At 38.5% G+C, this 13,282-nt stretch overlaps 1 protein-coding gene across 4 annotated transcripts in view; it reads right to left on the bottom strand.

Annotated features, from left to right (window-relative positions):
• The window catches only part of ITPR2 (inositol 1,4,5-trisphosphate receptor type 2), a 524,966-nt gene that overhangs the window by 217,123 nt on the left and 294,561 nt on the right, over positions 1-13,282 (bottom strand). For all 4 annotated transcript variants that reach the window (XM_082419574.1, XM_082419572.1, XM_082419571.1 and 1 more), the window contains 2 exons: positions 8,664-8,806; positions 3,764-3,872 (listed from right to left, as the gene is read on the bottom strand). In XM_082419574.1, coding sequence (XP_082275700.1) covers positions 3,764-3,872; positions 8,664-8,806 — 252 coding nt within the window. The remainder of the gene's footprint in view (positions 1-3,763; positions 3,873-8,663; positions 8,807-13,282) is intronic.

The following is a 13,282-nucleotide window of genomic DNA, read 5'->3' as shown; positions in this document are numbered from 1 at the left end:
ATTACAAACCTGGAGATAACACTGCCTGCTCTATATACTTCCTAGAACTGTTGAAAGGTAGCAAAATATTTTAAAATACTTTGAAAACAGCAAAGTGCTATACAGTCAAAGCATTTTTTGTCATATTCATTCACATGTAAACTGCCTTACATTTTAATCAGCCACAGGTAAGCTCTCCATCTACATTCTACATGTCATTTCTCAGTGTCAGTAAAAGGATCATTGTGATAGACTGGATAATAGCCATCCCCAAAGATGTCTATGCCCTAACCAACCAGAACCTGAGAACGTTACCTTACATATAGCAAGTGAATTTTGCAGATGTGATTCAGTTAAGGATCTTTCGATGGGGAGATTATACTGAATTATCTAGGTGGTTCCATTGTAATCACAAGTGTCCTCATACGAGGGAGGCAGGAGGGTCAGAGTCAGAGAAGGGGATGTGACAATGGAGTCTGTGTGTGTATGTGTGTGTGTGTGTGTGTGTGTGTGTGTGTGTGTGTGTGTGTGTGAGAGAGAGAGAGAGAGAGAGAGAGAGGGCGGGGGGAGGGGGGGGTTGAAGATACTACTGCTGCTGGCTTTGAAGATGGAGGGAGAAGCCATGAGCCAAGGAGCACAGGAGGCCTCTAGAAGCTAAAAAAGGCAAAGAAACGAATTTTCTCCTAGAGTCTCCAGAGAGAACGCAATCAACACCTTGATTTTAAACTTCAACCTCTAAAATCGTAAGATAATAAACATGCGGGTTGTAAACCACTAACTTTTTGATAAATAGGAAACTAATATGATCATGAAAACACAACCACCTGTTATCCCAGGACTGATATTCACAATTTTTTTCTGAGAATACACGATAAGTTGTAAAATAATAGCTTTGACCAGTTTCTGAATCTGTTTCCCAAGCCCATTTCCCCCAGACTGGCGAGTCCTTTAGGTCCCCTCCACTGGCACGGATAACGGAACACCAGCTGTGTAAGACGGGCCAACTGACAACATGTAGAGATCGTCCAGGCCTGTCTCTTTCCCAGCATAGGTATTTGAATCATTCTGGATCTAATATGCTTTTTAAAAAAATTTCTTGGGGGGGAAAAAGTCTTCTCCTTCCACTAGTAGGAATGCTTCTCATTCTAAAACATTTAGAATGAAAAAGTTGTCTAAGATGTAGAATTCTTTCAGCTAAAAATTTTTTTCTTACTCTGTCTTTAGTAAACATGGAAATTAAGAAATGATACTTATAAGTCTCTTTCAGGTTTTTCTTTCTAAGTTAATGACTACACTTCCATATTCTTTAATATTTTCTTAGAGGTTTTCTAAACCTTTATCTATTTTGGATATTATATTCTGCTATGTTCTGCCTGCCTATGACTTAAAATCTGGACCCCAAAACATGCTGGACAAAATATATTAACCTTTCTTAATAGTGATATACACCATTCGTAAAAGTTGGCTGTGATCTAATAAATAAGATTAGGCAGAGAGGAAGGAGTTCCAATTTAAGCCCTGGTTCTGACACTGCCGTGTGACCTTGAGCAAATCACATAACCTCTCTGGTCTCACTGACATCATCTATAAAACAAGGAACTTGAACTAAAACACCCAGGTACAGTGTCTTAAAAGAGAGGTACAAAGTATTTTGCTAATTCTATTGAGAAAGTAGTCACCTTTGGCAAAAACAATTGATAAGTACTCCTCATTTGCTCCTTCACAAAGATAACACTAGGGATATTGAGGCTTGTTTGGATTTTAACAATCCTGATTCCGGATGTAGCAAGGCTCAGTGCAGGGAGAGCCTGAGGGACACTGCAGGCACACTGAGTGGCACAGATTTCTAGAGGCTAATGGATGAGGAAGTCTGTGGGGAAGCATAGGGGGCACCATGGAGAGCCTGGAACACCAAGGCAGTGCAGAGCCCCTGAAGGTTCCTGAAAGGCTCTCGTGATCTCTGCAGATTGCGACAGGAGTCCGCTAGCATGTGAAATGTACCCCGTGGTGGCCCTTAGCAAGCTGTGCCATTCGTCACCTTCTCCCCACTGCCCAGGCACAAGAAGCGGCACTTAATAGTTGCTCACAGTGTGTGTGAGCTGACTGAGTGAATGAGCCCAAATAGCCTTTCTCATCTGACCCTTTCCCTTAGGACCGTGTCCTAAGGGTGCCACGCATATTATGCGTGATGGGAATGGTGTCCTTGGAGTTATGAAAACAGCAGCCCTGCTTCCCTTCAGGAGGTCTCAGGGAGCTGGGCTATTGGAGTTTTCTAGACAAGAGGAAATGAAAGCCTGAACTAGTGACACCCCTGGGAATGGAAAGGAGAAAGAGTTGCCAGCGTGATTTATTTTAGGGTGGTTTGGGAGATTTGCTGAAATACTCTTGACTAGTCAGAGTAAAATTTTACTTGATTTCTTCCCTACTTTCCTTTAGAGAAATTCAATAATAATCTATTATATAAAATTGGAAGGCTTATTATGTATCTCCCATTAAGCACAAGTTACTGTTATCATAAACCTCACTCTTCTGTCAAAAATTCATATGATCCCATTTTTCTACCTTTAGGATCTAGTACGTCAGCCAAAATCAAACAATCTACAGCAATATTTTGAGGAACCAAAGAAAAACAACAAGAAGTCCGAAGGAACTCTATGTACCATTTTTTTTAAAGGATACCATATTCTCAAACTTATAAGCATATTTCTTGAGTCCTATGTCACAGAAACATTTGCTAAAACTGCACTGACCACCTCACCTGTATTTTGATGTTTCTCAAATATAGATTAAATGAACTAACACAAAACTGAAGTCATTTTGATTACTGAAGAAACATCTGATTCAGATGCTGTATTTTGAAGCTATGCCCCTTCTATTAACATCCAAGATTCCACTGTATTTCTTTTCTACAAGAATACTTTAAAAAAAACCCTACCACTACAATCTTTTTGGAATTAGATAGCATATACATAAATGAATAAATAAAAATAAAATCCTTCCAATTTTAAACACAGCAGATGATTAGTATTTACAGAAACAGACCAAAAAATTATTAAGGAGCATGGTACAAATTATGTTTGATACCTAGCATAAAAGTAAAGGGTAAAGGTAGCTAGCTAAAAAAACCTACACTAGATATATATTTTATATTTAAGTGTATCACGTTGGGTATTAAACATGCTGCTAGCTATCTCTTAATGAGCAACTGAGCTGTCATTTTTAATAACAGACTGACAATTATTATCTATAAATTGATAGTCCCTGAAAAGTCATCTGTGCAATACTTACATTAATACAGTTAAGAATAGAAACTTACAGTTGCATTTATTTAAAACAGTATTATTTTATAATACTTGGCATAATATTATAGAAAATGACATGAACATATATTTACAATGAAAAATCAACATATTCCAAAATGCACAGACCATTTCAATACGCAGCAGAACTTTATACAGAATCTTAGTAACGCATCTCAGTTGCTCATTGTTAAAAAAATTTACTTGGTCTGTTGATGTTATATGAGAAAAATATACATAATCAAGATAAAATATAATAAAAAATAAACCAAATACTTGGGTCATTCTAATCTTAGTTCCTTCTCAAATCAAAGTAGACATGAGAGTTGAACAGCATAAAAACTCAAATTATCTAATTCATCTAAGTATACAACACCATTAATACGTAATGCAAGGAATTATATAATAGCCTATTGTAATCCATTCATTATAATATTCTAGAAATTCTATTTTATTTTCAAATACTAAGAAAAAATTTTAAATACCTCTTCCACAAAGCTGTCTTTCTTCTCTAGCATTTCTCGTAAAGTTTGAAGAATTTTAATGCACAATTTTTCTTCTTTCTCCATCAGTTTCTTTGTATGATTAATCAACCTTAAAAGAAAACATTAAACTTTAATAGGACAGTGGTTTCTCTTCAAGCTATATACTAACATCATATACTAGAGGAAAAAAAATCACACTATTATTTGAGAGTATAAAGCAAACCAGATACATGTTGTTGAAGTTTTAAAATTATACTTCAGCTTATAAACTTTGTATTATAAAACCTTTGTTTTATAGTCAGTTTATCCCAGTGCACATGAATATTTGCAGTATATTACATTTTATTATATTATGTCATACTATATTATTTTCTATGTACTATATCACAGTAACTGTATAGTACAGTAGCAGTACACAACTTTGGAACCTTAGCATTAATGGGCTGCTTTCCAGTTTCCATTAATAAGAATTGCTATTTTTCACTGCTAGGGCTTGGTAGAAACAGGCAGTTTTTGTGATTAGAATAAAAAAAAAAAAAAAGGAACATCAAGACAGTCTACCCATTTACTATTTTTGCTATAATTTGGGCAAAGACTCAATTAATTTTACAGTGGTGACTTCTGCACTGGTGCTCTGTCAAGAGAAAAGTTTGCAGATCACAGTTCTATAACATCTCCAAAAACTCAGAATCAAGCAAGACGTTCAGACTCCGAATTTACAGCTTAGCACATACAGCTCATGTTGTTAAAAAGCTGGTTCTCAAAATCACCCTGTGAGATGTGTCCTCCTAGAAAAACAAAACGATGTAGAATATAATGGCATGATCTGATCTCAGTGACATAACAGGAGTCCTGAGGGACAGAGCCCCGAGGAAAAGTGAGCTTTCACTAGATAAAGGCCAGTAGTGCTTATCAGCTCTCAGGGCGAAGTATGAGGACTTCCCCTGGATTTTCTCCGTTCATCCTCACAGCAAGCCAATGTAATAGGTTCTATTATCAGGCTAATTTTGCTAATGAGAAAACAGAGGCCCAAAGAGATAAAGTAACTTGCCTCTGGTTACACAATTGTTCAGTGGTGGGATCTGGAAATAGACCCCAGGACCATCTGACTTCAGAGCCAAAATTCTGAAGCACCACTTTGTGGAGACAGGACAGTTCACTGATGAAGAGTCCTGACACACACTAGGTTGTACACAGCTGCCCCTTATGTGACATGGTAAGTGCTATAGCAGAGGCAGTGGTAAATGCCATAAACTGGACAAAGAAACAATTAAATTCTGTTGGGGGAGCTGCTTGGGGCTGATCAGAGAAGGTTTCGGTGACAAGGTAACACTTAACTATACAGATTTCACCTGGCAGGTAAGAGTGGACAGAAAAGGCATCCTTGCAAAGGAAATGAACAAAGGGCAGATGCAGAAAGCTGATGGCATGTCCAGGAAATAAGTACTCCAACTGCCAGCTGACACTTAAAGACATGGAAGAGGAGAGTGTAAGAGGTGCAGTCTGAAAAGAAGGAACTGGGAATATCATGCTAAAGAGTCTGGAATTTACTCTGTAGAAAATAGGGAACCACTGTGTTAAAGGACCTGTGTGACCCTGCCTACCTGTGACAAAGATACATCAGATGGAGGTGGGAACAAGGGCATAGAAGAGTGAGAACAAGCAAGAGATGAACAGGGCATGTGATGGGGTAAGGATACCAGAAGCAATATTGAAACAAAATAGCCAAGACCTGGCAAACGATGACATACAGAAAGTGGAAGAAGAGAGGGAAGGGAGACCACAGATGCCTGAAATGGGTGAGTTGGGTCAGTAGATGGACAATGGTACTTTTAAATGACACCTATTTCACACTGTGAAGGAAGAGTGATTTCCTTTTAGACATGTTACATCTGGGCAGGGTGCTACATGTCCATGTGGTCAGGCACAATAATTGTTCTAAAGTTCTCCTGACAAGACAAAAAAAACCTGCCTCTCTAAAACTTCAGCTATTTAGTCTTTTTTCCCACATGATATAGTCTTTAAAGATATGAAAATCATTTGGTGGACACTGTAAATTTCTTTTGATTTTATTTCTCTCTTAGGCTATTTCCATTTTCTTTAACTTTTCTTTGGATAAAATATTTAATTCACTAACCATCTGAAAATATCAGTGGGAATGAATGAACACTTGCTCGGGATTTATACAGGTATTCGTCTATCACATAATGTTTGGTTGAGTTAGATCAGGTGACTTTCAAATACTTTTTTCTATGAACCCACCATGCAAATACATGTATGTGAGTGTATTTGTAAAACTAATGCAAAAGTTACCTTTACGCTATGAGATGCACTCTGATATTTTGTATTCTTTCCTAATTTATTTTTTAAAATTATCAGTTGCCTCTTCTCCACAAGCCACATACCACAGTTTGGGAAACACTGAGCTTCTTCCTTCATAAGAGAGGAGTGAGTGCTGATATGAATGAACCACAAGCAGCCGCCATAAAAGCCAACACCCACCATGACCTCTTCTCTTCTCTCTTACTCTATGTGACTAATATGAAATCTGGTCCTTTCCTGGGGTTTAGCCCTCACATTCTCCTGCAGACCCATCTGACTCAACAAGTTCCAGGAATTAAATTCATTTGAGGAAGTCAGGAGGCCCACTTAAGGTCTACAGCAATTAATGAAGTTGGAGTCTAATTTTAATAGATATCTTTGCAAATAAAACTCTTGGTTCTTCCCAGAATTAAGGAAGGAGTAAGTAAACAGATATCCCTGAGCCTCTGGCCATACTACAATCACACACATACAACAGCACAAAAATCTTTTCTCTAACCACTACACTATGTGTGACGTCCTCTTCTTGCACCTGAGTGTAGGACCTGTGATATATTCCCATTATCATATCACTCTGCTTGTGTCCTTTGAATTTACCTAATATTGCAACAGATTTGCTTCATCTTCAGCACAGGTCAATATTTTCTTGATATTCTGAGTTACTTTATATTACCTTCTTATAGACCTATATCTTTAAGCTCTAGATGAGTGCTGTCCAACAGAACTTTTTCTGTGATAATTAAAATATCCTGTATCTGTGCTGCCTTAGTTGTTGGCCACTAGCTACATATGGCTACTGAGCACTTAAAATGTGGCAAATGTAACTGAGGAACTAAATATTTTATTTTTATTGTAATTAATTTAAACTTTCATTTAAGTAGCCATGGATAGTTAGTAGCTACTGTATTGACACTCTAATTCTTGACACTCAATCAGCAAACTCTTGTTCTAAAGGGCCAAACAGTAAATATTAATAGTTTAGGCTCTGTAGGCCATGCAGACTAGGCAACTAGTGGGTTCTTCTACAGTAGTATGAAAGCAGCCATAGATGACAATATGTAAATAAATGTGTGTGGCTGTGTTTCAACAAAACTTTATTTGCAAAAATGATCAATGACCTGTGAGCCAGAGTTTGCCAATCACTTGTCTAAACTATCAAGTCTCTGGGATATAGCTATAGTATCATATGAATATCCTGGAGTTAAAATTCTCAGGCCTATTACCCACTTTTTAACCTATATTCTGTACGTTGATACCTATTCATGGGAGGTTAAGTATATTTGTCAAAGACCCTATTTTTATACTAGGCAATACCTCTACTTAATTTTTTTTTCCCAATGGCTTCCACCATCATCAGTTTTGCAGACACTCTGGACCTCTTCATTTAAAAATTCTTATTAGAAGACTGGCCAGTGTCCAGACAAACCCATTCTTCCCGGGCCCCTTAAGATATAGCGATCAAAAGCCAAGAATCCATGATTCTGGCCATAATATAGAAACCCACCTATTCTTCAACATGACCCCTGCAGTCAGTTCTTTGCACCTCATACCTTGTTTTCTCTCCCCGAATCCCAGCTTTAACTGGTAAAAGAAAGAACATACTTCTTGTGTCTCCACAACCTTCAATTTCGGCCTCAGTATGTCAATAGCGGAGGTTTTGAGACCATTTCAGTTGTATCCTCAACTGCACAGGAATAGGCTGTGATGGTTAACGGTCAAGAGGGTTGGAAGCCTCTTCTGACTCTCCATCCAGCTACTCTCCCCAAGGAGACCAAGCACCTCTGACTGGCCATCTTGAGTCTACATGGGATTACTTGCACAAATCACTCAGCAAAGGGTCCTCAACATTAAGATCTGTCTTTTCTTTCTGGAGCTACTTACACTTTTTCTCACAACTGCTTTTATTTCCTTAAGAATTGTTCCTTTACCATTAAAATGAAAATAGGCTACGATTAACACATCTACTCTAACAGACCTGACAGTACCACAAAAATGCTGAGAGAAATACGTAAATGAGAAAGCTACAGATGAGGATCATCAAGGCAGCTTGGGAGGTGCTGGGTGGAGACTTAACAGCTTTTCCCCGAAGCATGCCTGGGCCTCAGCTTTCTCATCTCTAAAATGAGGCTCAACCTCGCAGAGCATTTGTGCAGATTAGATACCACAGGTAAGCACACACAGGATAACAATGCACACAGGAAGACCTCAATAAATGCTACTACCCCTTCCTTCCTCTCTCTCTTAATGAAAATCAGTGACTTTAAACAGGAATCTTTTAAAAGTTCATACCATACAGTTATAGAAAGGAATCAGAACCAAGACACTCTTTTATGTGATATTTTGTGCCCAATAATGACATTTCATTTTCAGCAAATATTAATAAATATAAGTTGAACGTCACCAAAACAGAATTTCTGTTGAATCAGACTAATTTTTTGGAGGTATATTTTAACACGGATTTTAGACCTTTTACATGCTCTGCGAACTGTCATTAGGCATCAGCAGAGTAAAAAGCAGGGACGTCAGAGGCCATCTCAGTGTAGCAGCACCTGCAGCATCTCAGGCTGTACGCACTTACTTGGACATGAAAGCACCGCATCTTATTCTTGCATCGCTGCCCTCAGGAAACAGTAGCTCTGGACTGTACAGCACATCAACCAATACAGAGAATTCAGCCTGCATCATCGGGCTGAACTGTTGCTCCAAGGACGCCACTACATCCTAAGGAATAAAGCACAAGAGAAACCATGTAAAGACCTAACTCAGATTTCATCCTTTGAAGATAGGACAACCTTAAGAATACTAACCAGGAATGAGATGTGGGAATTTCAGAGAAGAGGCACCCTACTTCTCATGGTACCAAATGTCTGTGCTTTAAGTATAGGCTGGTTTTCTGTATGAAAAACTGTTTGAGTCTCCTTTTTCATTTACACTATAAGGGAGGGGTGGGTAGCTATATGATTTCTAAGGCTATACAGACAAGAGGAAAAGTCAGTAAAGCCACTGTTACAAGCACTGCAGTGTCTAAGATTGCAATAGAGGCAATGCAGGTATTCATCAAATTGGGGTATGCTCAGCAAACAGCTAAAAAAGACTTCATATATGTCATCGGTCATCCGGAACTAACCATTTCTTCCAATGGGAAAATTCCTTGACATATTATCTGAAGCAGTAGTAGTACTATGCAAGGGTTCAATGGCACTTAATAGTATTTCAAATTATATTTTTTGATAGACACTATTGGTCACCTGCCAGTAGCCTTTCCTCATCCTCTTTCTTGCTAACAGAATCTCCATGTTATTTCTCAGTCAGGTAACAACATTCTCAGGGAGATGAGCTCCCTCAGCCTAAAGACAAGGTTGATTAGTTTAAGCCAGTCATGGTCATTCCATTTCCCCTGCCAGTAATTGATTAGGAATGATTATGTGACATAGTCCTGGCCAATAAGACATCCGGTGAAGTCTGCTGAGTGTGGGGCTGTGTATAGGGGGAGGACGGGGCAGGTCCTTTAGGAACTACCTATGATAGTAGTATCTACAGTATACTTGATACTATAGTATACTTGAGATAGTAGCTATCTCAAGATAGCTCAAGAGTGTGAAAATCCAAAATAAGAGGCAGCCCTCACATGACCTTTGGAGACCAGCCTTAAGCTGAAAGGCAACAGACCAACGGTGTTAAGGCCTGGACCTATCAAGCAACTGAACTAAACACCTCAGGAAGAGCCCCAAATCCAGATTCCTTGCTATGCGAAAGATATATTTTTTATTGTTTAAGCCACTTTTAGCTGAATAGTGTGTTAATTATAGCTGAAAGCACCTGACATGTTTCTAAAACGGACTGTAAGCAATGATAATTTACTGAACATTCTTTAATGATTAAAGCATTCCCTCTTTGTTTTTAAGATAACTAAGTTAGAAAATAAACCAAAAAAACTCACATAAAGCAATACTTTATTCACCCATACCTGTGGCATATTTTGTTAAGCAGAAGACTGACTGCCAATTGCTTATTGTTACTCTCAGCTATAGCAACATGCTTTTTTTTTTTTTTTTAATTTGTTTGGTTGCACCAGGTCTTAGTTGCGGCAGGCGGGCTCCTTAGTTGTGGCAGGCGGGCTCCTTAGTTGTGGCATGTGAACTCTTAGTTTCGGCATGCATGTGGGATCTAGTTCCCTGACCAGGTATTGACCCCAGGCCCCCGGCACAGAGTCTTAACCACTGTGCCACCAGGGAAGTCTCACAACATGTGCTTTTATGTTATTTTCTTCCTGGTAGTCTCTTGATTTCTTATGGCTAGATCTCAGGGGTTAACTCTTGTTTAACTCTTTCCTCTCTTTGTAGCAAAAGTGATCATTTCTACTTCAATTACTCTAAATAAGCTTTCTGAGAAATTCCTCATGACAGCTAAGAGAGACTACTAGAGAGGAAATCACATAAACGGGAAACTAGATATCATACAAAGGTGGGAAAAGAATATGCTTATCCAATGTGACCATATTTAATAAAACATCACTAAAACATACCTATCTTTCAGATTACCTCTCTTCTTCCTTTCATTTACTAAACAAATTGTGCCCAGGCTTCTATGATGTGAATTCTGTCTTTATCTCCTATTTTGATCATGGGCCAACTATGTGATCTCTGATTCATTATTTCTCCACGTGAAAACCCAGGATAATGATACTAGCAATTACATGGGATTAAAAGTAAATACATAAAACAGCCTCTACGATGTCTTGTAATAACCTATAATGGAAAAGAATCTGAAAAAGAATCATCGTTAAACACCTGAAGCTAACACAACATTGTAAATTAACTATATTTCAATTTTTTTAAATGGTTAAAAAAAACCCAGGCTCTAACACGTATTGATCACTTAGTATTCCTGAATAAATGTTAGTAATTATTGAGTACCAGTTAGCTGCAATCATCACCCTGTTGCCAGACCTAGCGGTTACTTTTCTGACCTCATGTCACCCAACCATTGCTAAGCATTTTACACACTTGTCCCTACTTTGTCAAACACTTTCTGCGCTTGGCTTCTGTAACATCACACTCACCTTATTTTCCACCTATGTCCTGACCACTCCTTTACCAACTCCTGGTAGCTCCTGGTCCTTTTTCTTCTATATCTACAGTTTCTTGTGAGGAATCTCATGCAATTCCATGGTTTTAATATCATACGTATGCTGAAAATCCCCACATTTATATTTCCTGTATGGACATCTTTCCAAACCACTTCAGACTCATATATCCAGCAGCCTATATGACACACTCACAGAGATACTGACATAGACATCCAACACTTAAAATTCTCCATACAGAACACCTGATTCCAACTCTCCCATTCTTCCCTATCTTAGCAAATGATCCAATCATATCATACCCAGGCTCATCCTTGATTTCTCTTTCCAACACCCCACACCTCATCCATCCATCCACCAAGTCGCATTGGCCCTAGGACCAACTATATCCAAAGTTCATCTACTTATCTTCATTGCTACTGCTATCCCCTTAAGCCAAGCCACCATCACCTTTTGCCTGAATTAATACAATAACTACCTAACTAGACTCACTGCTTCCATGTCTGGACCCTATAATCCATTCACCATTCAAAATCCACAGTGTTTTTTAAAAGGTAAACCAAGTCATGCCTATACGCTGCTAAAAATCTCCAATGATTTTCCATCACATTTAGAATAAATCCAAATGCTTTACCATGGAAGTCTCTACATGATTTGGCTCCTTATTTCATAATACTCTCTTCCTTTGCTCACTCCTGCCCCAATGGGCTTCTCTTGGTTCTTCAAACCCACATCCTCGTTCCTGCCTTAACATCTTTGCATTTACTCTTCCCTCCCCATAAAGCTCTCTATCCTCCTATCTTTGAATAGATTATTCCTCTTCATTATTTGGGTCTCAACTCAATGTCTCCTTAATAGAGAGGAGCTCCCTCACTGCAGGATCACTCTCCCAGTGATTCTCCATCATATTGTTGTACTGATTTATTTTATTCATAGCAGTTTTAATGCTCTAACATCATATCATTTACTTAATGCGTCAGGATGCATTTTCTATGAGGGCACAGACCTCATGGTTCTATCTCCAGTACTTAACACAGAGGCTGGAGCGGAGTTTCATCAAATATGTATTTATCCAGTGAATGCCAATGACTGTGCTAAAAGAACACGTCCTCTTTATTTCTCCCCTGAAATGTCTACCCCTCTGGCTTTCATAAACCTGACTTCCCTCTTTTCTGACCGTGTCTTTTTTTTCTCATTTATTTGGCCATTCTGCCACTTCCGGCCGCTCACAAAATGTTCTTTGTTTTTCCTATCACTATACTCTCTCTTTCAGCAATACCAACCACTATCCTCACTCCAACTATTATCTCCAAATAGAGACTTACCTTCCAATACATTCAGTAGCCTATAAACCTAATTCACTGTATGTTCAATGATCATAGCCAACATCCTTTTACTGGATTCTCTCCTTCTCTCTTACAATGAAGAGTCTATAACATCACCTAGTCTCCAATCATCAGTGCCTCTTAAGCACCCCTCATGTCCCCTCTCTATCTCCATCCAAAAACCACCAGGTCTGTTGACCCTGCCTTCATTATTGTATATAACACTTATTTTTTCATTTCATTGATACCACCACCTGGCTGATATTTTTAGTAATTTCTTATTAATCTGCCTTCCTCTAGTCTCTTCCTGATATTTCTATCCTGCAAACCAATAACTGTTTACTCATTTATAATGACATTTTCCTCAAAACATTTAATGACTTATAATCTTCAAGTTTTCAGACTGAGTCTAACTTGTCTTTTTTTTTTTTTTTCGGCTTTGCCACGTGGCATGCAGGATCTTAGTTCCCCGACCAGGAATCAAACCTGTGCCCCTGTGGCACCTGCAGTGGAAGCACGGAATCTTAACCACTGGACCACCAGGGAAGTCCCTAACTTGTCTTTATAGTCACGTATAACGCTCATCTATCAAAACTCTGAACCTTCACCATTTAATCTACTCATTACCTCTTACAATATTTATTCCAGTTCATGTCTTGACCATTATCCACGCCAATAACTTTCCTCAAGCCATACCCCAGTTCATCCCATGAAATCTTCCACTAATTATGTGAGAGGGAAGATATCTGTTATGGGCTGAATTGTGTCCCTCTCAAAACTCATATG

This window comes from Balaenoptera physalus, assembly GCF_965194825.1.
Source record: "Balaenoptera physalus genome assembly, chromosome: 13".
NCBI lineage: Eukaryota > Metazoa > Chordata > Mammalia > Artiodactyla > Balaenopteridae > Balaenoptera > Balaenoptera physalus.
Note: the sequence above shows the minus strand (reverse complement) of the source record. Positions and strands in the feature narration are given on the sequence as shown.